Source organism: Nicotiana tomentosiformis, chromosome 2 (genome assembly GCF_000390325.3).
Source record: "Nicotiana tomentosiformis chromosome 2, ASM39032v3, whole genome shotgun sequence".
NCBI lineage: Eukaryota > Viridiplantae > Streptophyta > Magnoliopsida > Solanales > Solanaceae > Nicotiana > Nicotiana tomentosiformis.
In genome coordinates this window covers 33608130-33633260 of record NC_090813.1, presented here as the reverse complement: position 1 = coordinate 33633260, position 25131 = coordinate 33608130, and the positions used below count along the sequence as shown (strand labels likewise).

The 25131-nt window shown below is 40.0% G+C and overlaps 3 protein-coding genes across 3 annotated transcripts; 2 read left to right on the top strand and 1 right to left on the bottom strand.

Moving 5' to 3' along the window:
* Nucleotides 1-15841: 15841 nt before the first annotated feature.
* Nucleotides 15842-16273, bottom strand: LOC138904597 (uncharacterized). Its single transcript, XM_070193104.1, has one exon. It carries the CDS (start codon nucleotides 16271-16273, stop codon nucleotides 15842-15844), a length of 432 nt encoding a protein of 143 aa, XP_070049205.1.
* A 1847-nt stretch (nucleotides 16274-18120) lies between these two features.
* On the top strand, nucleotides 18121-18525 carry LOC138904596 (uncharacterized). The gene has a single exon (XM_070193103.1). The coding sequence runs from the start codon at nucleotides 18121-18123 to the stop codon at nucleotides 18523-18525; it is 405 nt and encodes a 134-aa protein (XP_070049204.1).
* A 5460-nt stretch (nucleotides 18526-23985) lies between these two features.
* Nucleotides 23986-24450, top strand: LOC138904595 (uncharacterized). Its single transcript, XM_070193102.1, has one exon. It carries the CDS (start codon nucleotides 23986-23988, stop codon nucleotides 24448-24450), a length of 465 nt encoding a protein of 154 aa, XP_070049203.1.
* Nucleotides 24451-25131: the final 681 nt, after the last annotated feature.

Sequence of the window (25131 nt, the reverse complement as noted above, 5' to 3'; positions counted from 1 at the left end):
ATTATTTTTATCTCTTTTAGTAGTAATATACTTTTAAATAAATATCCTTGGGTTTTCTTTATGCTACAGTTCTTTCCCAAGGAATATTTATTTGTTGAACCGGGTGACTTTTCCCTATGACGGATGGCGTGATGACTTTCTTAAGGGAATTAGTCTTGTTTTGTTATTTGGAGACTTTTAGATTGTTTGGTACTAATAAAATTAGTCTCTTGTATGTGAAGTGTAAATTAAGAATACCCCTCCGATTTCTGGTTTTAAATTGAAAAAGTAAGTTGCATGGGGAAGAATAATTTTTGTGACAACTTTTTGGCTCATTTGGTGACTCTTTGCCCACTAGTTGGCATGATATTGCTCTAAATGCTCTTGTTAAGAAGTGAAATTGATCCGTCTTGATTAGTTCATGTGCCATGTGTGTTAGTTTTTGTTCTAAATAATTCTTGTGTTTACTTCTATCATCTAGAACTTACCCTGTTGGTCTTTCAATGCTAATGTTAATTATGTTTGGTTGGAGGGATGACCTTAGGCATACTTTGTAATCTTTATAAAAGCCTCTTTAGCCTTTCAAGCCTACCATTGCATAAATATTATCACTAGTTTACCCTATTTGAGCCTTTAACCTTTTCTTTGGCCACCTCATTACAAACCTTTACCCTTTTGTGAAATAATTCCCTCTTTTGAACCCGTCCCTCCTTGAATATTGAGAATGAGGCAAAAAGCCTAAGTTTGAGGTGTTGGTGTCAAGTTGGAAATTGGTAAGGTTGTACATTGAGGGTAGAAACATATACCTCAAAGTTGTTCATATGATGTTACTCAAGCTCCAAAAGAAAATAGATAAAAAAGAGAAAAATATGTATATATATAAATATGGAGTCTTGAGAAAATTAGAAAGGTACTGTAAGGTGGTTCTATGTCGGTAACTAGATGCCAATAAGGGCTACGTGGTTTAAAAAGAAGCAAAGTGCAAAAAGAAAGACAAATATGAGTAGTGCTCAAGGAGGGTGTAGTCACTTGTATCCCAAATGCTTATCCGACCCTTCCCTAAACGTACATTACAAGCTTAAAACATCCCTATGGGATCTCCAACCGTATGTTCTTGAATAGGCGGCGAATTAAAATAAGGGCAAGTTTATGGCATGATATTTTGTAACACTTGAAATTCTTTGTTGAGAGTGAGTGTCTTTGTGCATTTGTCCCTTGTGTTGTTATTGTAAATATGGTGATTTTGGGACTTTTCTTTCTTGTGAGAGCACATGAATTAGGATGGATTGGTGACATTGATGTATCCCGAAATGAGTAAATTGAGCATATGTTGGTAGACTAGTGCTTTTGAGTCACTTCTTGAGGCTTTTGTGTTGTCACTTGATCATTTTGAAATTCCTTTGCATTTCTTGAAGTTGTTTCTAAATGAGGGAGTTATTTGGTTAAGATTCACATGCTTGAGCCTAACTATTAGTACCAACCAAATTCATAAGTATGGTGCTTAATTGGAGAATGTGATTCGTAAATTATAGCAATACTACTTGTGCTTTAAATAGTAGAACCTCACTGAATTGTTGGTTTTGATTTGCTTGAGGAGAAGCAAAAGCTTTAAGTTGAGGGTGCTGATGAGTGGTGATTTTAACACTTATTTTAGTCTCTTTTCTTTAGATTTTGCATCCTTTAATTATAATATGAGGTTGTTTATGGTGTGTATTGCTAGATTTTCAGGTAAATGATGCCATGAACCGAGTTGAATTCAATTGAAGTGGAATTGAGCAAAACAAAAGAGCACAAAAGTGCAAAATCCGTCAGTGATTGTGCATCTGCGGAACACTGTCCGCATATGCGACCTTGCATCTGCGAGGTGGAAGGCCGCATCTGCAGAGTTAAGCTTCATTCACTGGGACCGCATCTGCGGCAAGACTTCACGCCTACGGAGTCGCTGGTGCGACTATTTGGTTTGCTTCTGCGGAGAAGGGAATTCCACACAGGCTTGCATATGCGATGAATTAATCGCCTATGCGGAGACGCATTTGCGCCAACATATCCGCATCTGCGGAGTAGGTAATCTCCTGAGTTTACGCATCAGTGATTGAAGGTCCGCTTTTGCAGAGCCGCACCTGCGAGGATCCTACCGCAGGTGCCGTCAATGGGCATCAGACCTGGATAGGAATGACATTTCACATTTTCTTAACTCCAAACCGACAAATACACGACCTAGCTTACGGAAAAAGGGATCTTTGGCTTATTTTTAAGTTCCCAGACTAGAGAAGACAAGGTTTGGAGCTACGGTTCTTGCACATACACTTACATCTTGTTTATGGGAATATTCATATTTAAAGTGTGGATTAAATACCTTGTTGTGCTTATGTATTGAACGATTTTTATTTATTATGAAGTGAGTTATTGTTTCTTTAATTATTCTGGTTCTTTAATGTTTCCAAAAGGGATTAGCTAACCCTAGGACTCGCCCATTAACTTCGAATTGATTTTGGAAAAGATAATTTGGGGTTGGGAAAGATTAATTAACAAGAACTTGAGGCATTAACCCTCATTTTATAGATTCTACCTAGGGATAGGAGTGAACTACATGCAGCCATATTCGGGTGTGCTTAATCACTTAATTGTTTTAGGGATAATTCAATTAGGAAGTCTTGTTAGTTTTCGAGAGAAGCTAATATAGAATTATTATCCGAGACTAATAAATAATAAACTCACTCATATTTATAAAATTGTGAAATATATTGGATCGTTACTTGAGTGTAATTCCCATTGTATCCATACTTGTAGCCATTGATGATTTTACTTGCTTTCTAGGTTAGCTTACATTTTCGCATTTAGCTATAATATTTATTCAACAACCTTTCTATGTGTTTGGCATTGCATAATAAGTGATAATTCTCTTACATTTCTAATCGCCTACATATTGTTCTCTGTGGGATTCGACCCCGACTCATAGTTGGGTAAATTATATTGCATGCGACCGTGTCCATTTACTTTATAGTAGTGGATTTGGACGTCATCATCAACCCTGGTCCCACACCTCGTAACCCAACAAAATTCAAAAAATCTGAACACCCATTCAATTTCGAGTCCAACCATACTAATTTCATCCAATTCCGACTCTGAATCGATGTTCAAAACCAAATTATTCTCTTCAGAAAACGTTTTTGATAAAAACTCCCAATTGTACAATCAAAACAAGATTAATTCAAAAATGAACTTCTGTAATCATATTAAAATACAAATATTATAGTTTGATACTGACCCCCATGAAAAAACGAGAAGAATGCCACAAATATCACCTCAATCGGAGATCTAGAACTCAAGATATTAAATAAACGCAGTCATATGTTTTTAATACACGGGGAATATCGCTTCCGCGACCAAACCTCCGCACCTGCGGTCTGCCAGCTATAATTTCTGCATTTGCGGACCATTTTTTGCACCTGCGGGGTCTCAGATGCGGACCCAACTTTGCATCTGCTAAGCACCAGCACCGGCTCTCGTCTCCGACATTAAAATGAGCATAACTCGCTCATACGATGTCCAAATTCAACAATTTATTTGCTATGGCTCCGTAATTACGATACAGATCTAATGCTTCAATCAAAACAGCAATTGGAGGTCATTTTCTTAATGTGGTAGCATTTATGCTTCAAGAAATGATGTCGAAACATAAAAATCGAGTGCAACACAACCCAAACCTATCCGAAACCCACCCGAGGCCCTCGGGACCCCATCCAAACACACCATAAAGTCCCAACACATAATTTGGATCTGCTCGAGGCCTCAAATCACATCAAACAATATCAGAAATACGAATCGCACCTCAAATCGAACTTAATAAACTTTTGACACTTTCAACTTCTACAACTCGAGCTGAAACATATCAAATCAACCCGGAATGACGTCAAATTTTGCATGCAAGTCTCAATTGATGTAACGGAGCTAATCCATCTCTCTGAATCACAATCCGAGCCCCATATTAATAAAGTCAACTCTCGGTCAAACCTCTTAACCTTCTAACACTTCAACTTTCAAATTTTCACCAAAATGCTTCAAATTATCCTACGGCCGTCCAAATCCAAATCCGAACGCACGTCGAAGTCCAAAATCACCATACGAAGCTATTGGAATCACCAAAATTCCATTTTGGAGTTACAAAAGTCAATCTCCAGTCAACTCTTACCGTTTATGCTTTTAAAACAAGAATCCTTCTTCCAAATTGATCTTGAATCATCAGAAATCCGAACTCCACCACACACGCTAGTCATAATACATAATACAAAGCTGCTCGAGACCTTAAGCCGGCTAACGGGACGCTAATTCTCAAAATGACCGGTCGGGTCGTTACCTTTTCCTCTCTTAAACAAACGTTTGTCCTCGACCGTGCCAAGAATAGTTTCGAAGTCATCAATCACTGAGTGAACAAACCATACATACACCCGCGGGTGACCCCACATCACCCTAAATCCACGTACGCCCGATAACACCACCTCAACTGAAGGTTTTTCCTCCCACCAATACCAATAGGACTTAGAACCAAATTTCTCACCATTCGATTGTTTCCATAAGACCCTATTCCTACATCAACACATTGTATCAGCCTCAAACAGCGGAAATAAACTATGTATAGACTCACCAGATACAAACACGTGACTTAACACACTACACATAGGTCCATAACAACATTTCTAATCACAATAGCCGTCCATACTCAAACCCAGCACCGAAAATTAACCTCATATCAGCTAGAAACCTTTTCCAAACTTCCACAACACCGACAAGGATGCATGAAGCACGAAGATGCCATGATTATTCACCAAAATAAACAAGTCACACCCAACACTACTTGGGCACATACCTCGCAAGCTAAACCCTAATAAGCACAGCATGAAAATGACTGAATATATGAGGGAACACATGAAAGAACTATCAAACAATCCCGACAGGCACAACTCCCTATCAGTAGCATACTATGAATTAATACCACAAGGGAGAATCAAAGTATATGAACAACTCACAAGGATTTCATCCCAATATAACTTCACAGTGGCACGCAGTCCATCCCAAACATAACAAACCTCATGGAAACGCAAGAATCCCATCCTCATCTCTGAATCACAAGTAGATTACACATCATACCAACCAAAACTTTCCACTAATTCAATTTTCGCTAGCAAGGTCACAACACATGCTGAACTCCCACACCGGTAGAGTATCTAATTGACAAATCGTAACCAACCACCCATAAAGCACATCAAAACCTATCGTAATGGGTAACAGAAAGTCATTCCCAGTCTTATAGCTCTCAATAATGAATAAAACAAAATGATAGACACGGGCTACCACTGTAGAATCTCCCAACAGGGGTAAACACATAAGCAGAGTACAAAATCAGGAAACTCACACATATGTGAAGCAACATAGGAGGACTCACCCCGATAAGCAGAACGAAACAAAATATGAATGATGCTCCTCTATGACAAATGAAAACCATACTTGTACGACATCATCCTTGTCCTCTCTCTCCAAAACCCATATGTCATCTCCCTCTTATTCCCGCATTCCCTCTAGTCGGTGAGCGATCTCTACCACCATCTGAAATGGAACATCCGACTCCAACTCCCGAGCCATGCTAAACCGGATATCATGGTTGAGCCCCTCAATGAACCTGCAGAGTTGCTCTCTAACTCTAGAAACCAAAGAAGGTGCATGTAGGCACAAATCACTGAATTTGACGGCATACTGTGACACTTACATAGTGCCCTGGTGCAACTTCTCAAACTCTATACGCCAGGCATCCCGAAGAGTCTAAGGAACATATACCCTCAAGAAGAACTCTAAAAACTGATCCCATGTTAGTGAAGTTTCCTCGACCATGCTACCCAACTCGTACGTTCACCACCACTGATATGCCGCTCCCTTAAGCTGGAACATAGTAAAAACAACCCCACTCATCTTCACAATACCCATAGTGCAGAGAAAATGTTGGCACTCCTCTAGGACACCATGTGCATCCTCTGAAGCCAAACCACTGAAGGTAGGAAGGTAATACTTCTTGAACCTTACAAGTCTAAGTTATTCTTCCTCAGATGTTACTGCCCTAATCACGGGTTGAACTGGAAAACCCGGCTGCGCCGGCACCACACCCAGAACTTGACCAATGTGAGCCTGCTGCTCTAAGGTGCGGGCGCGGGGAGTTTGAGCTCCTCCCCTGGTCTGTGAAGTAGTTGGTGCAGCCAGAATCAACCCTCGCCTGAGCCAATATGCCAAACATGCTCAGGAACTGTTCTAAGGTCTCCTGAAGTCCAGGGGAAACAACAGGCACCTCCGGTGCCTGTCCCCCAATAAGAGCTACTTGCAGCTCCTCAATTGCTGCTCTGATAGGTGCTCTAGCTATAGCACGTGCTCCTCCTCACCCTCTGCCTCTACCACTGCCCCAGCCTCTAGCAACACCGGCACTCGGAGCACGGTCATCAGTAAGTCCAGCGCATGTCATTACCATATGTGAGAGAGTAGAATGACAAAGGCGCAAACTCCGAGTTGTCTCACCTGACAAGAACCCTAGCCAAATAACCTCATCTCATCCAGTATAAGCTGCTCGACCGACATGCCACACCAGCACCGCCTTGATCCATATTTAGTGCAACCCGTGCACCAAATAGGCAACAACTCGAATGTACCCAATAATGGAAAGAAAAATAAATACCACTACAAGGCGCAATTCTATGAACCCGTCACACAAAGGAGGAATAATATACATGAAATAAGAAAAAAGATCATATTCCAACCTACTCTAATGCGATGCATGACCCAATCTTAACGCTGGTCCATATGGAATACCTTATACCACGATGCTCTAAATTCAATAACCATATGCGCAATAACAACAAACACACAAACTACATGGCTATAACCATGGGGAAACGGATAGCACAATATATTATCCACTCCCAATCCACACTCAACAATGAGTGGAAGAGGCCGTTGGAAGAACAGTACGCAATTATGAGTCAGGGTCGTTTTCCTCAGGGAGCTAACAATGGGTGTTAGAGTCTATACTTGATGCGTGGAGACGAAACAACTTAAATACACTTCCAATCGAGTTGGTTTTACTAATTACTTCTATAAACTATACTATCAATGATCAACTAGAGAAATGAAACTAGAAATTGACTAATTGTTTTTGGTTGTTTTCAAATAGGTAAAAAGGCCTAGAAATGTAACCTTCGCCTAGGTGTTCGCCTAATGGGTTAATTATGTTAACACTTGTTTTAGTAACTGGGGTGTATCATAGCTCTCAACTCTAAGTTTCCCACTCAATACCTCCCGGTCATAGAGTGATTTTGCCCAATTTGGCTTTCTCAACCTCAAATGGGTATCAATCTAAATAGTTGATATGAGCTGAAGTCGGGTTTTCCCTATCTCTGATTCAAACCCTTTAATTAGTCTAGTCAAATCCTTAACTGGCCCAATTTCCTATTAGTCATATTTTCCTAGACTAGGTCCCTCGTTCTCAAGTAAAGAGCAAGTCAAAAGGCATTAAGCAATGCTTACAGCCATTAATTATAAAACTAAAGCATGAACAAGGCTAAATAACAAATATCCAATCATAAACAAGGATTAAATTAAATACCCATAAGGTTTACACACTATGGTTGGGTCATAACTCTAGTAAACATCGAGCTACTCATAGTAAAAAATGAAGAAAACAAAGAAGAAACAGTAATTAAAGCCATAATATAAAATTGAAATGATAAACTATGATGTTTTGTCCAAAAATGATCAAATATTACCCAAAATGGTAAACTACAACGGCTACAGCTAGGAAAACATCAAAACATGACCTTAAAAAGTGATTCCCGTCAATTTATATTGGTCCAAAATTGGCTGACAAAAATGCCCTTCGGGAGGTTCTGCTGCCGCATAATTTCATGTGTGGTCCGTACATTGTTGAGTCTGTAGGTTAAGAGATTCTGGAGTCGCACAATTTGATCTGTGGCTGAACTTCAACTTCTACGGCCGCACTTCTGCCAAGGCTTCATTCTTGGTCATTTTGCGAACTCGGTGAACTTTTTGAATTAGTGTCAGTACAACAATGTTCTGCGGCCGCACTTCTCTCCAATCACTTATAGGATTCTACATAAGATCTGCGGCCGTAGAGAGAATTCTGTGGTCCGCACTTCTGGTCTGTTGCGCCCCTTCTCTCCTTGTGAGCTGGAATACTCCTTTTTGAGTTGAGTTTCTTCATTAGAGTCCGAATCTCCAACATTCCTGCAATTTGAACACTTCCATTAGTTTTGGGAACATAAATCAACACTTTCAAACTAAAACTAAAGCATGAAGTTACTAAAACGTTGTCAAAATCTACACTTATCAACTCCCCCAAACTTAAGTCTTTGCTTGTCCTCTAGCAAATAGATTAGTTCCCACCTCCTCAGAATGAAAGGTCATTTCAGCGAGTCATTGGTAAGCCGTACATACTCAGTTGGTGCCAGCAATTACACACAATACTCGTGCATTGTCAACAAGTTGACCATTCACATATCATGTACCTATAGTTCTAATATGACATTTGAGCTTCAAGAATTGACTTTACTCTGCGAGGACTCTTGTTCTATCATGTAGATCATGGTGGAATCCAAAATTTTCTTCCTTTACCTTCCATTTGCCAAGTTCACTATAAAGGTTTGCACTCAATCTTTACCCAATGAAAGGTTTACTCTTCTCTCACAACAAAATGTCATAAATGCGGCTTCAAGTACCATAGAGTTGCCCCAGGTGTACATCACCACAAATGTAAGCTTACTCGGTTCAAAATCAAGTAGGACTTATATCGGGTTGTAATGAAGGATTTTGGATTGGGGTAGGATACCATATGGTTAAGTGGTTACACCTTTCCTTAAGCACTCCATATTTTCATTTCTTGGCTCTCAATTACCAATTCTTAGAGGCATTCTCTTTTTCTTAGGGGCTAGAGAGACTTGACATCACTCTTTCTTGTGCATTTCATTCTTTTTATCCATCGATGCTCACGTTAGGGATCATTACCTCTTTTTGAATCCATCAACCCTTCCTTTATTATCTTTCTTGTATTTTCTCTTATTGTTTTTCTTTGTTCTTTCTCTTTTGTTGCCTTCTCTTTTCATATAAATCATTTGTTTTATCTTTTCGGTGCCTTGATAACTTTTTCAAATTCCTAAAATCTCCCTCATTATGCCTTAGGCCACTTATTTCAAAAGAGTGTTAAAGAAGGTCCGAGTGCCAAGAGAGGATCACGACAAAATGGGTAAAGGCTTATATCATGGTTATCAAATGAGAAAATCTAGAAGCTCAAAGGGGGTTGACTAGGGATAACAATATTGGTTTGCAATAGAAAGCTAAAATGGACCAAGGAAAGCCTACAATCATTTCCCAAACCAAGAAAACTCAGGATTTCTCCTTGAAGCACATGTGGGAAAAGTTCTAGATCATTCGCACGGGTACTTGGACTAGAAACGAACGATCAGCTCACCCCTCACTTAACTAAACCGTAAAAGAGGATAGAGTCGAGAGACTACAACAACCACAATCAAGTTAAAGATCACTATGGTCCAATAAACCACTCAATGATTACCAAAGTCAACTCAAGATTCTCAAAGTCACTAACTAGAGCTATTTTCTTTCAAAAACCTTGTTTCAACCCATAAGCACGTAGTTAAGTGTATTAATACCAAATGAAGCATGAATGATTCTTTTTACGAGAATGACTTTATTAGGCCTTTATTATTACTATTATTATTATTATTACCTAAACATATATAAGCTGACTCACTCCCTTAAGAAGGTTGTCACGCCATCCATCCTCGGGACGAGTCACCCGGTTCACACAAAAACTACCTTTGGAAAGAATCGTGGCATTAAGAAAACCAAAGGCTTATTATTTACGTAAACATAAGAAGATGCTACTAACAAAAAAATAACTAAAGTGTAAAATTAAAGAAGCTAATGAATAATAACTACTAAAGATAGATAAACTTCAAATAAGAAAAGGAACAAAATCATCAAATTATTACAGTCCAAATGTATCCAAAATGTATCATATGTCAAATCAAATAAAATCCACCCCCCCAATCAAATAAAATCCACCCCATATCCCATTAGGTCAACCAACTTATCATCATCATCATATCTAGGAGTGGTGGGAGTGGCAAACACCGCACACACTGCCTCAGCAGTGTCGGCAGCAAGGCATGGCTCATCAGATTGGCAGCTAGTGCAACCTGTGCAGATGGTGCATATGGATCCGGGATGGACTGGTCTGGGTCAAGTAACATATCAAAGGGTAGATCCCCAGCCGTCACAAGTCTGGTCACCGCCTTCTTGAGCTTGTCAACCGATCTCTTGCTTTCTTGAGACTTCCTCATCTTCTTCATTTCTTTGGCTAACTCCTCAATAACTGACTTGTACTATACCATAGTGTCCATGATCATCTTCTGGTTGTGCAGAATCTTCTTCAACTTCTCATCAAGATCATAAGAGACATATGGTACCTGTATAGATGACTACGCTACAACAATACTATATATGTCAGACAGCTTTGAAGTAGTCATCTGCATCCTGTTATTGAGACTCGCCAATGTATTGAAGACTCGTAGAGCGGATAATGGAGCTATAAGCATGGGCACCAGCCTTAGAGCTATAGCAGGGGCTGCCCTAGGGGCTGTGGTAAGACCTGAAGGTGGTGGCGGAGGCATAGTAGTAGCACTAGAAGAGGTATCAATAGAGGTAGACAAAAATGTACGTTGTCTCGGTGACTACCACTCTCGGCTCATCAGACTCACCTGTGGTGGTAGAAGGCTGAGCTCTCTTCTTTGGGTTTGTCGCATCCATCAACTAATACCGGTCAAATGGCTTCTTCGGCTTCACCTTGTTGTCATATGATCTTGGATCTAAATTTACTTCAGTGAGGTACTCTATGATAGTGTTAGGATAAGGGTAGGCCGTGTTGGTATGTTGTGCTACCAATGAAATGTTGGTCAACATCACAGCACCCACATTATTGGGTAGCTGGCCATGATAGATGCCACAAGAAAATCATGAGGGAGAGGAAGATTAGTCTCATTCTGGCACGTATCCAGTCTGCTAAAAACAAAGGTCTACTATCCCTTCACCTCAAAGTTCAATGTGTTCCGCTAAATGGGAACCCCATCAGTGATCCATGGAGGTGGTGGCCCTGGTGGTGCTAAGATCTCTGCTAGCCATGGTCAGACTTCTTCTTTCATTGCACACTTCTATAGGTACTCCCTTAGCTCCAAGGCCTCAAACCTCAAGTAGGCATTTAGCGTGTGCTGATCAAACTTCATCTTGAGGTTGCATACTTTAGTCACCTTTGTCCCCTTCTTAATGAGAGAAACATCTGCGTAGAACTCTCGGACGAGGTACTCCTTGGCATCTTCAACTCTCTCATTAAACCACATCCAAACCTTTCTTGCTCTGAACTTCCTCAACACTGTTGGGTTGTATTTATCCAAATCCTTCAAGGGAAACTACTGCTCAAGTGTCAAGGATCATACTGGCCACCACATACAGAAGTCAGTGAAGGCTGCCAGGCTAACAAACCTAACCTCCCATATCTCCTTTTTCTTCAATATTTCCACACCCATGGATGTACCATCTCCCCCTCTAACATCATCGGGGATATCCTATGCAGTTTGTCCATTTGTGTCTGGGCCAGCTGCTGGATAAGAGGTCTGGCTAGCATTTTCTGACCCCTCAGAATTGTTGTGAGATGTGGAGGCCTCATCTATGAGATGAAATCTCTCCTATGGCCTAGATTATGTTGGTGTCTGCTCCTCCTAAATATAGGCTGAGTTTCCCTCCGAAGCTTCCCTAGACGGGATATAGGAACAAGACTCGGAGAGGTCTACACCTCTCTATCTACATGTTGTGTTACATCCCGTACTTTAATACTAGGATGAGTCGTAGTAATCCGTATGAGCTTGAAGGGATTAAGACCATTCATGAGATTATAGAGGATTCGTGACAATGTTGTTGTTAGACCCCGTAAGTTTAACAACCTTGATACCGTTATATACATTTTATATGGTATTTTGTGTGGAACATTTTTTGCAAAAATATTTTTAAAAAATATGATTTTATATAGTTATTAATATTACTATTTTCGAACATGCTTTAAATTAAACACATAATATAAGAAAGTTTATGAGATTTTCTTTATTGTAAAGATAAAAATTATTTTTTCACAAGAAAACAAGGTTATCTTTTTACCATTTTAAGCATTAAGCGTAGGAAAATTTGTACACTTTATATGAGGTTAGGAAAATTAGAAGTTGAGAAAATATATGTATTTTTACATGGATATTTTAATGAAATAATAGTGTATGCATTGATTTTATATGTAACCATGATTTATTAATATTTTAATATTTTAATAGTAGTACTTTAGGATGAGGAAAAGACTATTTTCGAGATTATAAGTATTTATGATATGTTAAACAAGTGATAAGTAAGTGTTATAAAGGTCAGAGGGTAAACGAATCGAAGAAATTGAGTATCGCCAAAGTTTGACAATTAAGTAGGGTACATAAAGTGTGTTAAAAGTGAGTAGTATTTTAGGTAATTTGAGATAATTCTTAATTATGTGGGTAATTGGTTAATTATTGGTTAGTGGGAGATTAACAAGTCAATTAAGAAATTGGTGGGTAATTACTTAAGATCTTTGGATAAGCCTCTTGGACATCAACGTGGAAGCTTTTGCCGTTGGAAATTATGACTCTTACATTCATGTAAAAGGTAGCATTTAGAAGGCTAAGTCATCTACTGAGTAGACCACACCTCTAATATAAAAGATTGTGTTAAAAGTCTCCATGAATCACCAAAATCTAAGATATAGAGTGTTTACTTCATCTTGTAGAAAGTGAGTATTTGATGTATGTTTTATGTTTGGTTAAAAACATCTCAAGCATGTCCAAGATGATAAAATATTGAACCATCTCAAGAGGGTTCATGCGTCTCAGGTCTCAATTTCTTAAGGAATCCCGGTATGTTAAGGCTAATCCTTTCTTCTTTTGGCATGATCTAAGTAATGATACGTAAACGTAATGCTATTTCATAAGTGGTTTCACTCTTAGCAGTTAAGGATGTCTATGTTATTCATTCCTGTAAAGTTATATTCAGGTATGTCTAAGTACGTTCCTACGTCTCTATTGAGGTATATGATAAAGATGTTAATGTTTATAATATAGTGATACATGCATCTTCATGCATTTACCATCGTGTTACGACTGGTCGGGAAGTCATGCATTTACCACCGAGCTACGGCCGGTTGGGTAGTTATACATTTACCACTGAGCTACGGCCGGTCGGGCAGTCATGCATTTGCCACCGAGCTACGGCCGGTTGGGTAGTTACACATTTACCACCGAGCTACGACCGATCGGGTAGTTATGCATTTACCACCGTGCTACGGCTGGTTGGGCAGTTACCACTGATCAGTTGGGTAGTCATGCATCATACGATATGGATAAGATTCTCAAAGAGTCCCATTTGATGTCAAATAATCTTAGAGGCTTTGTAGACAGATGTTCATTTTGTAAAGTATGTCATTGGCCTTCATGACCCATATGTATACATGTTTTAAGAACGATGGTTTATTAATACAGTGTTTGCTCACTTATAGTTATACATTACGAGTTGTTGCCATGTTGTCCCATGACAGTTACAAAAAAAAGGTTACAGAGTGGTTCGTTTGGGCCAGTACGGCAGCCATGCCTCCCCAGGTTTGGGGCGTGACATGTTGTGGCCATCTTCCTAATGGTTTTGGGATGGCCAAGGTACAAGGTATCTCTACCTCGACACCTAGAAGATTCACCTTTTCCTTTTATAGTTTCACCGTCATGGTGCGATCGAACCATTGCCTATATCAAAGCAAAGATAATTGTTAGTTGCAACCCATCATTAAACATATGCAAGACTTATGTAGCTAAGGGAGAACATTGTGGACACAGTGAAATTATGACAAAAACAACAAGATGATAGAACTGGGATCTGCAGTCCGCGTGTTTTTGATGTGCGGCCGCAGACAGGAAGTGAATACCGCAAAATTACTAGTGCAGCCACACATTTATCAAAAAACATAAAAGTCCTAGAAGCCCCTCTATGACGATAGTGCAGATGCAGTTTTGCGGCCGCAGAATACATATGCGGTTTACACATTTTTGAGTGTGACCCTTGAAGATATCTGCAGTCCGCACAAATAAAGTGCAGCCGCAGATGCACTTGCTTCACCAGGTTGCCCCAAACACCTAAACTGTGGAAGAAACAAATTCAAGAGCGGCCGTAGATTTTAAAAATTATGCACATGCATTCTTTTTCTACTTAGATTTTGCAATTACTTGTACAAATAGACATGGCAACATGCTATAAACATGAAATGTCATTAACACAACCCATTATAGCATGTATTATCAAGAACAAAAATAATAGGCTGATGGAACTGGGATCTGCAGTCCACAAATTTTTGATGTGCGGCCGCAGACAGGAAGTTAGTAACGCAAAATTACAAGTGCAGCCACACATTTATCAAAAAACATAAAAGTCCTAGAAACCCCTCTATAACGATAGTGCAGAGGCAGTTTTGCGGCCGTAGAATACATCTGCGGTCTACACATTTTTGAGTGCGACCCCTTGAATATTTCTACGGTCCGCACAATTAAAGTGCAGCTGCAGATGCACTTGCTTCACCAGGTTGTCCAAAACATCTAAGCTGTGGAAGAAACAAATTCAAGTGCGGCCGTAGATTTTAAAATTTATGCACATATATTCTTTTTCTACTTAGATTTTGCAATTACTTGTACAAATAGACATGGCATCATGCTATAAATAGGAAACCTGCAGAGTGAAAACGGTTTTGAGGAAAGGAAAAAGTGTAAAATGAACTCAAGATTTATATTTATACTAAGAATCTTAAGAGGGAAAAGGGGTCAAGTGCGGCCGCAGATTTCCATATTCGGTCTGCACTCTATCACATGGGTCATCATTCTTTGATCTTAATGCGTGATCCGCACATTTCCTCTTGTGGTCGCAGATTAGTCCCGCACTGACAGGCTCAAATTTCAAAGAGTTCACATTTTTAAACTTTTTCAAGATCATAATTGTGTAGTCCGCATGTGAAATGTGCGACCGCGAATGTCCTCCTGCTGTGGCACATAGAATTGTGCGGTTCGCAGATCCTTGAACACTTGACCATTTTTTAGTTCAACCATCTTGCAAGTCACACTCAACCATGTAGCACACTTCAAATCATGTGAGAACACAAATAACATCTAACTACAAAAGAAAAGGAAAATAACATGGGTTGCCTCCTAAGAAGTGCCTAATTTAACATTGCATCAAGAAGCAATGTTAAAGCTCTCTCAAGTGAAGTAAATGATCGACACCATGTTGCTATCACCAAACTTGCCCAAGTAGTGCTTCACCTGGTGACCATTGACTCAGAATACTTCATCCTTCTTATTATTCAAGTCTAATGCACCAAAAGGTGTCACACCAACAATTTCAAATGGACCACTCCACTTGGATTTTAGCTTCCCGGGAAACATTCTCAACCTTGAGTTAAACAACAGTACTAGATCGCCCACCTTGAACTCTTTGTTCCAAATGTATTTGTCATGAAGATATTTCATCTTTTCTTTGTAAAATGATGAACTCGCATATGCATGGTACCGAAACTCATCCAATTCATTCAAATGTGCGCCCCTCAAGTTAGCGGCTACTTCCCAATCAAGATTAAACTTCTTTAAAGACCACATTGCCTTATGCTCTACTTCCACCGGAAGAGGACAAGCTTTGTCTATCACCACTTTAAACACAATGAATTTCTTTCCAAGAAATGGAGTAAAGTGATTGGCAACCGGTATGGAGACATCATGATAGGTGTTTTGTAATACGTCCGATAAGCCCATAACGCATCATCAAGCTTCTTGGACCCGTCCGTCTGATTAGCATTCACCGTTTTAGACAAGATACTCTTTATCTCCCGGTTGGAGGCTTCCACTTGCCCATTATCTTGTGGGTGAGGGGGAGTCATGCCCTTATGAGTAACACCACACTTGCTAAGTAAAGTGTCAAAAGCTTTGTTGCAAAAGTGTGACCCCCCATTGCTTATGATATCAGGCGAAGTACCAAATCTTCTTAAAATATTCTTCTTCAAGAAAACCACTACACTTCTTGCCTCATTGTTGGGTAAAGCGACAGCCTCAACCCATTTGGACACATAATCCACCATGACCAAGATGTGGGTATTTTTATAAGAGCTCACAAAAGGGCCCATGATGTCAATGGCCCAAACATCGAAAATATCAATCTCAAAAAATGGTTGTGAGAGGAATTTCATTTTTCCTTGAGATTCCACCGGCCCGTTGACATTCATAACATCTTTTCATCAACTCACTAGTATACTTGTAAAGAGCAGCCCAATAGAAACCACAACTACGCACTTTGGCCGCCGTACTTGCTCCACAATGATGACCACCATATGGCAAAGAGTGACAAGCCCCAAGAATATCACATTGCTCATCTTCCGGTACACATCTCCTAGTTATCCCCTCTGTACAAATCCAGAAAAGGTATGGTTCATCTTAATAATGATCTTGACAATCCCTTTTGAGCTTCTTCCTTTCGCTTGAAGATAACTCATCCGAAATGATTCCACGCACAAGAAAATTTTCCAAGTCCGCTAACCATGGCACATCTTTCATTGAAATTGCCAAAGGTTGCTCTTCAGGGAAGGAAACATTTATTTCAAGTCCATCATGTGGCCTCCCCTCCTCCAAATGAGATAAGTGGTCCGCCACTTTGTTGTCACTACCTTTCCTATCTTGGATGTCAACATCAAATTCTTTCCACAAGAGTACCCATCTCATCAACCGAGCTTTGGATTCGTTTTTGCTCATAAGATAATGAAGCGCCACATGGTCCGTTTGGACAATAACTTTGGTACCCATCAAGTACGCGCGGAACTTCTCAATTTCAAATACAACAATGATATAGTTGACATGGGCACTATTCATGGTCTTACTAGCATAGTAGACTAAATGGAAAATCTTGTTGATACGTTGCCCCAAATCAACCCTCACCGCTACGTCACTTGCATCACACATGAGTTCAAAAGGCACACTCCAATTTGGAGCGGTGATGATGGGAGTAGTTGTAAATTTGAGCTTTAACAATTCAAAAGCTCTCACGCAATCATCATTGAAATTGAACTTGGTATTTTTTTCAAGGAGCTTGCATGATGGGTTCACCACTTTAGAGAAATCATTTATAAAGTGCCGGTAAATACCAGCATGGCCTAGGAAACTCCGCACACCCTTCACCAAAGTTGGGAGTGGAAGATTAGAAATCACCTTAATCTTTGCCTTGTCAACTTCACTTCCATTCCTTGAGTTTTATGGCCAAGGAGAACACCTTCCTCAACCATGAGGAAGACAATCATGAGTACCAAGTTGGTTTCGTCACATCTACCGAACACTTTGTCCAAATTTGCAAGACAATCATCAAAAGAATCCCCAACCACCGAGAAGTCATCCATGAAAATTTCAAGGTAGTCCTCCACCATGTCAGTGAAAATAGCCATCTTACATCGTTGAAAAGTCATCGCTGCATTGCACAAACCAAATGGAATCCTCATGAAAGCAAACGTACCATAGGGACATGTAAAAGTAGTTTTCTTTTGATCTTCCAGAGCAATAAAAATTTGGTTATAGCCCAAGTACCCATCAAGAAAGTAGTATAAAGCACGACCAGCCAATCTATCGAGCATTTGATCAAAGAAAGGAAGTGGAAAGTTATCCTTCATTTTTACTTTGTTGAGCTTGTGATTATACATACACACCTTCCATCTGGTCACCGTTCTTGTAGGAATCAATTCATTCTTATCATTGGTGACCACCGTCATGCCCCCTTCTCTGGGACACATCGAACCAGAGAGGTCCATGAACTATCGGCGATAGGGTAGAAAACCCTGGCATCCAACCACTTGATAATATCCTTCTTGACAACTTCTTGCATAGCCTCATTGAGTCTTATTTGATGTACAATAGATGGTTTAGCACCATCCTCTAACTTGATCTTATGCATGCAAAATGTGGTGCTTTCATGATTTCTTGTACAATTGGAAGTGCCGAGTTTGGTAAAGCTCTTTGTGATCTTGGGGCAAGTACAAATTTGATGCCCTATTCAGTTTTCAAGACTTTGTGGATTGGACAACCAATACCCACTTCTATGAGATTGCAAATGGCCGATCGTAGCATGAAAATGCCGTTGGGTGTGATTGATGATGTTTTGGTCTGGGTTGATAAATTCATTCTTCTGGCGGACTTTGTCATTCAAGATTGTGAAGGCAATTATGAAGTGACAATTATTCTTGGAAGACATTTCCTTGCTACGGGTAAGGCTCTTTGTGTTGTTGAAGACGGAGAACTCACTTTTCGGGTTGGTGATGAAAAAGTGGTATTTGAGTGTGTTAAAAGTGAGTAGTATTTTAGGTAATTTGAGATAATTCTTAATTATGTGGGCAATTGGTTAATTATTGGTTAGTGGGATATCAACAAGTCAATTAAGAAATTGGTGGGTAATTACTTAAGATCTTTGGATAAGCCTCTTGGACATCAACGTGGAAGCTTTTGCCTTTGGAAATTATGACTCTTACATTCATGTAAAAGGTAGCATTTAGAAGGCTAAGTCATCTACTGAGTAGACCACACCGCTAATATAAAAGATTGTGTTTAAAGTCTCCATGAATCACAAAAATCTAAGAGATAGAGTGTTTACTTCATCTTGTAGAAAGTGAGTATTTGATGTATGTTTTATGTTTGGTTAAAAACATCTCAAGCATGTCCAAGATGATAAAATCTTGAACCATCTCAAGGGGGTTCATGCGTCTCAGGTCTCAATTTCTTAAGGAATCCCGGTATGTTAAGGCTAATCCTTTCTTCTTTTGGCATGATCCAAGTAACGATACGTAAACGTAATGCTATTCCATAAGTGGTTTCACTCTTAGCAGTTAAGGATGTCTATGTTATTCATTCCTGTAAAGTTATATTCAGGTATGTCTAAGTACGTTCCTACGTCTCTATTGAGGTATATGATAAAGATGTTAATGTTTATAATATAGTGATACATGCATCTTCATGCATTTACCATCGTGTTACGACTGGTCGGGAAGTCATGCATTTACCATCAAGCTACGGCCGGTTGGGTAGTTATACATTTACCACTGAGCTACGGCCGGTCGGACAGTCATGCATTTGCCACCGAGCTACGGCCGGTTGGGTAGTTACACATTTACCACCGAGCTACGACCGATCGGGTAGTTATGCATTTACCACCGCGCTACGGCTGGTTGGGCAGTTACCACTGATCAGTTGGGTAGTCATGCATCATACGATATGGATAAGAGTCTCAAAGAGTCCCATTTGATGTCAAATAATCTTAGAGGCTTTGTAGACAGCTGTTCATTTTGTAAAGTATGTCATTGGCCTTCATGACCCATATGTATACATGTTTTAAGAACGATGGTTTATTAATACAGTGTTTGCTCACTTATAGTTATACATTACGAGTTGTGGCCATGTTGTCCCATGACAGTTACAAAAAAAAGGTTACAGAGTGGTTCGTTTGGGCCAGTACGGCAGCCACGCCTCCCCAGGTTTGGGGTGTGACATGTTGTGGCCATCTTCCTAATGGTTTTGGGATGGCCAAGGTACAAGGTATCTCTACCTCGACCCCTAGAAGATTCACCTTTTCCTTTTATAGTTTCACTGTCGCGGTGCGATCGAACCATTGCCTATATCAAAGCAAAGAAAATTGTTAGTTGCAACCCATCATTAAACATATGCAAGACTTATGCAGCTAAGGGAGAACATTGTGGACACAGTGAAATTATGACAAAAACAACAAGATGATGGAACTGGGATCTGCAGTCCGCGTGTTTTTGATGTGCGGCCGCAAACAGGAAGTGAGTACCGCAAAATTACTAGTGCAGCCACACATTTATCAAAAAACATAAAAGTCCTAGAAGCCCCTCTATGACGATAGTGCAGACGCAGTTTTGCGGCCGCAGAATACATATGCGGTTTACACATTTTTGAGTGTGACCCCTTGAAGATTTCTACGGTCCGCACAATTAAAGTGCAGCCGCAGATGCACTTGCTTCACCAGGTTGCCCAAAACACCTAAACTGTGGAAGAAACAAATTCAAGTGCGGCCGTAGATTTTAAAAATTATGCACATGCATTCTTTTTCTACTTAGATTTTGCAATTACTTGTACAAATAGACATGGCAACATGCTATAAACATGAAATGTCATTAACCCAACCCATTATAGCATGTATTATCAAGAACAAAAACAATAGGCTGATGGAACTGGGATCTGCAGTCCAAATATTTTTGATGTGCGGCTGCAGACAGGAAGTGAGTAACGCAAAATTACAAGTGCAGCCACACATTTATCAAAAAACATAAAAGTCCTAGAAACCCCTTTATGACGATAGTGTAGAGGCAGTTCTGTCTACACATTTTTGAGTGTGACCCCTTGAATATTTCTACAGTCCGCACAATTAAAGTGCAACTGCAGATGCACTTGCTTCACCAGGTTGCCCAAAACACCTAAGCTGTGGAAGAAACAAATTCAAGTGCGGCCGTAGATTTTTAAAATTATGCACATGCATTCTTTTTCTACTTAGATTTTGCAATTACTTGTACAAATAGACATGGCATCATTCTATAAATAGGAAACCTGCAGAGTGAAAACGGTTTTGAGGAAAGGAAAAAGTGTAAAATGAACTCAAGATTTATATTTATACTAAGAATCTTAAGAGGGAAAAGGGGTCAAGTGCGGCCGCAGATTTCCATGTTCGGTCCGCACTCTATCACATGGGTCATCATTCTTTGATCTTAATGCGTGATCCGCACATTTCCTCTTGTGGTCGCAGATTAGCCCCGCACTGACAGGCTCAAATTTATAAGAGTTCACATTTTTACACTTTTTCAAGATCATAATTGTGTAGTCCGCATGTGAAATGTGCGACCGCGAATGTCCTCCTGCTGTGGCACATAGAATTGTGCGGTTTGCAGATTCTTGAACACTTGACCATTTTTTAGTTCACCCATCTTGCAAGTCACACTCAACCATGTAGCACACTTCAAATCATGTGAGAACACAAATAACATCTAACTACAAAAGAAAAGGAAAATAACATGGGTTGCCTCCCAAGAAGTTCCTAATTTAACATTGCATCAAGAAGCAATGTTAAAGCTCTCTCAAGTGAAGTAAATGATCGACACCATGTTGCTATCTCCAAACTTGCCCAAGTAGTGCTTCACCCGGTGACCATTGACTTAGAATACTTCATCATTCTTATTATTCAAGTCTAATGCACCAAAAGGTGTCACACCAACAATTTCAAATGGACCACTCCACTTGGATTTTAGCTTCCCGGGAAACATTATCAACCTTGAGTTAAACAATAGTACTAGATCGCCCACCTTGAACTCTTTGTTCCAAATGTATTTGTCACGAAGATATTCCATCTTTTCTTTGTAAAATGATGAACTCGCATATGCATGGTACCGAAACTCATCCAATTCATTCAAATGTGCGCCCCTCATGTTAGCGGCTACTTCCCAATCAAGATTAAACTTCTTTAAAGCCCACATTGCCTTATGCTCTACTTCCACCGGAAGAGGACAAGCTTTGTCGATCACCACTTTAAACGTAATGAATTTCTTTCCAAGAAATCGAGTAAAGTGATTGGCAACCGGTATGGAGACATCATGATAGGTGTTTTGTAATACGTCCGATAAGCCCATAACGCATCATCAAGCTTCTTGGACCCATCCGTCTGATTAGCATTCACCGTTTTAGACAAGATACTCTTTATCTCCCGGTTGGAGGCTTCCACTTGCCCATTATCTTGTGGGTGAGGGGGAGTCATGCCCTTATGAGTAACACCATACTTGCTAAGTAAAGTGTCAAAAGCTTTGTTGCAAAAGTGTGACCCCCCATTGCTTATGATATCTGGTGAAGTACCAAATCTTGTGAAAATATTCTTCTTCAAGAAAACCACTACACTTCTTGCCTCATTGTTGGGTAAAGCGACAGCCTCAACCCATTTGGACACACAATCCACCATGACCAAGATGTGGGTATTTTCATAAGAGCTCACAAAAGGGCCCATGATGTCAATGCACCAAACATCGAAAATATCAATCTCAAAAATGGTTGTGAGAGGAATTTCATTTTTCCTTGAGATTCCACCGGCCCGTTGACATTCATAACATCTTTTCATCAACTCACTAGTATACTTGTAAAGAGCAGCCCAAAAGAAACCACAACTACGCACTTTGGCCGCAGTACTTGCTCCACAATGATGACCACCATATGGCAAAGAGTGACAAGCCCCAAGAATATCACATTGCTCATCTTTCGGTACACATCTCCTAGTTATCCCCTCCATACAAATCCAGAAAAGGTATGGTTCATCTTAATAATGATCTTGAGAATCCCTTTTGAGCTTCTTCCTTTCGCTTGAAGATAACTCATCCGAAATGATTCCACGCACAAGAAAATTTTCCAAGTCCGCTAACCATGGCACATCTTTCATTGAAATTGCCAAAGGTTGCTCTTCAGGGAAGGAAACATTTATTTCAAGTCCATCATGTGGCCTCCCCTCCTCCAAATGAGATAAGTGGTCCGCCACTTTGTTGTCACTACCTTTCCTATCTTGGATGTCAACATCAAATTCTTTCCACAAGAGTACCCATCTCATCAACCGAGCTTTGGATTCGTTTTTGCTCATAAGATAATGAAGCGCCACATGGTCCGTTTGGACAATAACTTTGGTACCCATCAAGTACGCACGGAACTTCTCAATTTCAAATACAACAATGATATAGTTGACATGGGCACTATTCATGGTCTTACTAGCATAGTAGACTAAATGGAAAATCTTGTTGATACGTTGCCCCAAATCAACCCTCACCGCTACGTCACTTGCATCACACATGAGTTCAAAAGGCACACTCCAATTTGGAGCGGTGATGATGGGAGTAGTTGTAAATTTGAGCTTTAACAATTCAAAAGCTCTCACGCAATCATCATTGAAATTGAACTTGGTATTTTTTTCAAGGAGCTTGCATGATGGGTTCACCACTTTAGAGAAATCATTTATAAAGTGCCGGTAAATACCAGCATGGCCTAGGAAACTCCGCACACCCTTCACCAAAGTTGGGAGTGGAAGATTAGAAATCACCTTAATCTTTGCCTTGTCAACTTCACTTCCATTCCTTGAGTTTTATGGCCAAGGAGAACACCTTCCTCAACCATGAGGAAGACAATCATGAGTATCAAGTTTGTTTCGTCACATCTAACGAACACTTTGTCCAAATTTGCAAGACAATCATGAAAAGAATCCCAACCACCGAGAAGTCATCCATGAAAATTTCAAGGTAGTCCTCCACCATGTCAGTGAAAATAGCCATGTTACATCATTGAAAAGTCATCGGTGCATTGCACAAACCAAATGGAATCCTCATGAAAGCAAACGTACCATAGGGACACGTAAATATAGTTTTCTTTTGATCTTCCAGAGCAATGAAAATTTGGTTATAGCCCGAGTACCCATCAAGAAAGTAGTGTAAAGCACGACCAGCCAATCTATCGAGCATTTGATCAAAGAAAGGAAGTGGAAAGTTATCCTTCATTTTAACTTTGTTGAGCTTGTGATTATACATACACACCTTCCATCTGGTCACCGTTCTTGTAGGAATCAATTCATTCTTATCATTGGTGACCACCGTCATGCCCCCTTCTCTGGGACACATCGAACCGGAGAGGTCCATGAACTATCGGCGATAGGGTAGAAAACCCCGGCATCCAACAACTTGATAATATCCTTCTTGACAACTTCTTGCATAGCCTCATTGAGTCTTATTTGATGTACAATGGATGGTTTAGCACCATCCTCCAACTTGATCTTATGCATGCAAAAGGTGGTGCTTTCATGATTTCTTATACAATTGGAAGTGCCGAGTTTGGTAAAGCTCTTTGTGATCTTGGGGCAAGTACAAATTTGATGCCCTATTCAGTTTTCAAGACTTTGTGGATTGGACAACCAATACCCACTTCTATGAGATTGCAAATGGCCGATCGTAGCATGAAAATGCTGTTGGGTGTGATTGATGATGTTTTGGTCTGGGTTGATAAATTCATTCTTCTGGCGGACTTTGTCATTCAAGATTGTGAAGGCAGTTATGAAGTGAAAATTATTCTTGGAAGACATTTCCTTGCTACGGGTAAGGCTCTTTGTGTTGTTGAAGCCAGAGAACTCACTTTTCGGGTTGGTGATGAAAAAGTGGTATTCCACGAACTATCGGAGAGGTCCATGAACTATCAGAGATAGGGTAGAAAACTCTGGCATCCAACCACTTGATAATCTACTTCTTGACAACTTCTTGCATAGCCTCATTGAGTCTAATTTGATGTACAATGGATGGTTTAGAGCCATCCTCCAACTTGATCTTATGTATGCAAAAGATGGGTCTTATACCCCAAATATCCGCCAAGGTCCACCCAATAGACTTCTTCCTCTTTTGTAACACTACCAGTATGGAATCTACCTGCACGTTAGTCAAACAAGAGGAAAGAATAACTGGTAAAGTAGAACAAGGGCCAAGAAATTCATAACAAAGGTGTGGAGGAAATGACCTCAACTCCAAGGTAGGTAGCTCTTCAATAGAAGGCTTTGTAGGAAGAGTCTTCCTATTTTCAAGATCCAAAGACAATTTCCGGGGTGCATAGTTGTATGACACTATTCCCTTTAAAGAGTTCACACATTCCATGAAACCATCCATCTCGTCATCATCAAAGTTGAGCAAGACGTCTTCCAACATATCACCAACATTGATAGTATCACTTGTATCATCACCAATAATATCAGTCACCAAATCCACAAAAGAACACACCTCATTGCTATTTGGTTTCCTTATGGACATACACAAGTGGAATAACACTTTTTCATCACCAACCCGAAAAGTGAGTTCTCCGGCTTCAACAGCACAAAGAGCCTTACCCGTAGCGAGGA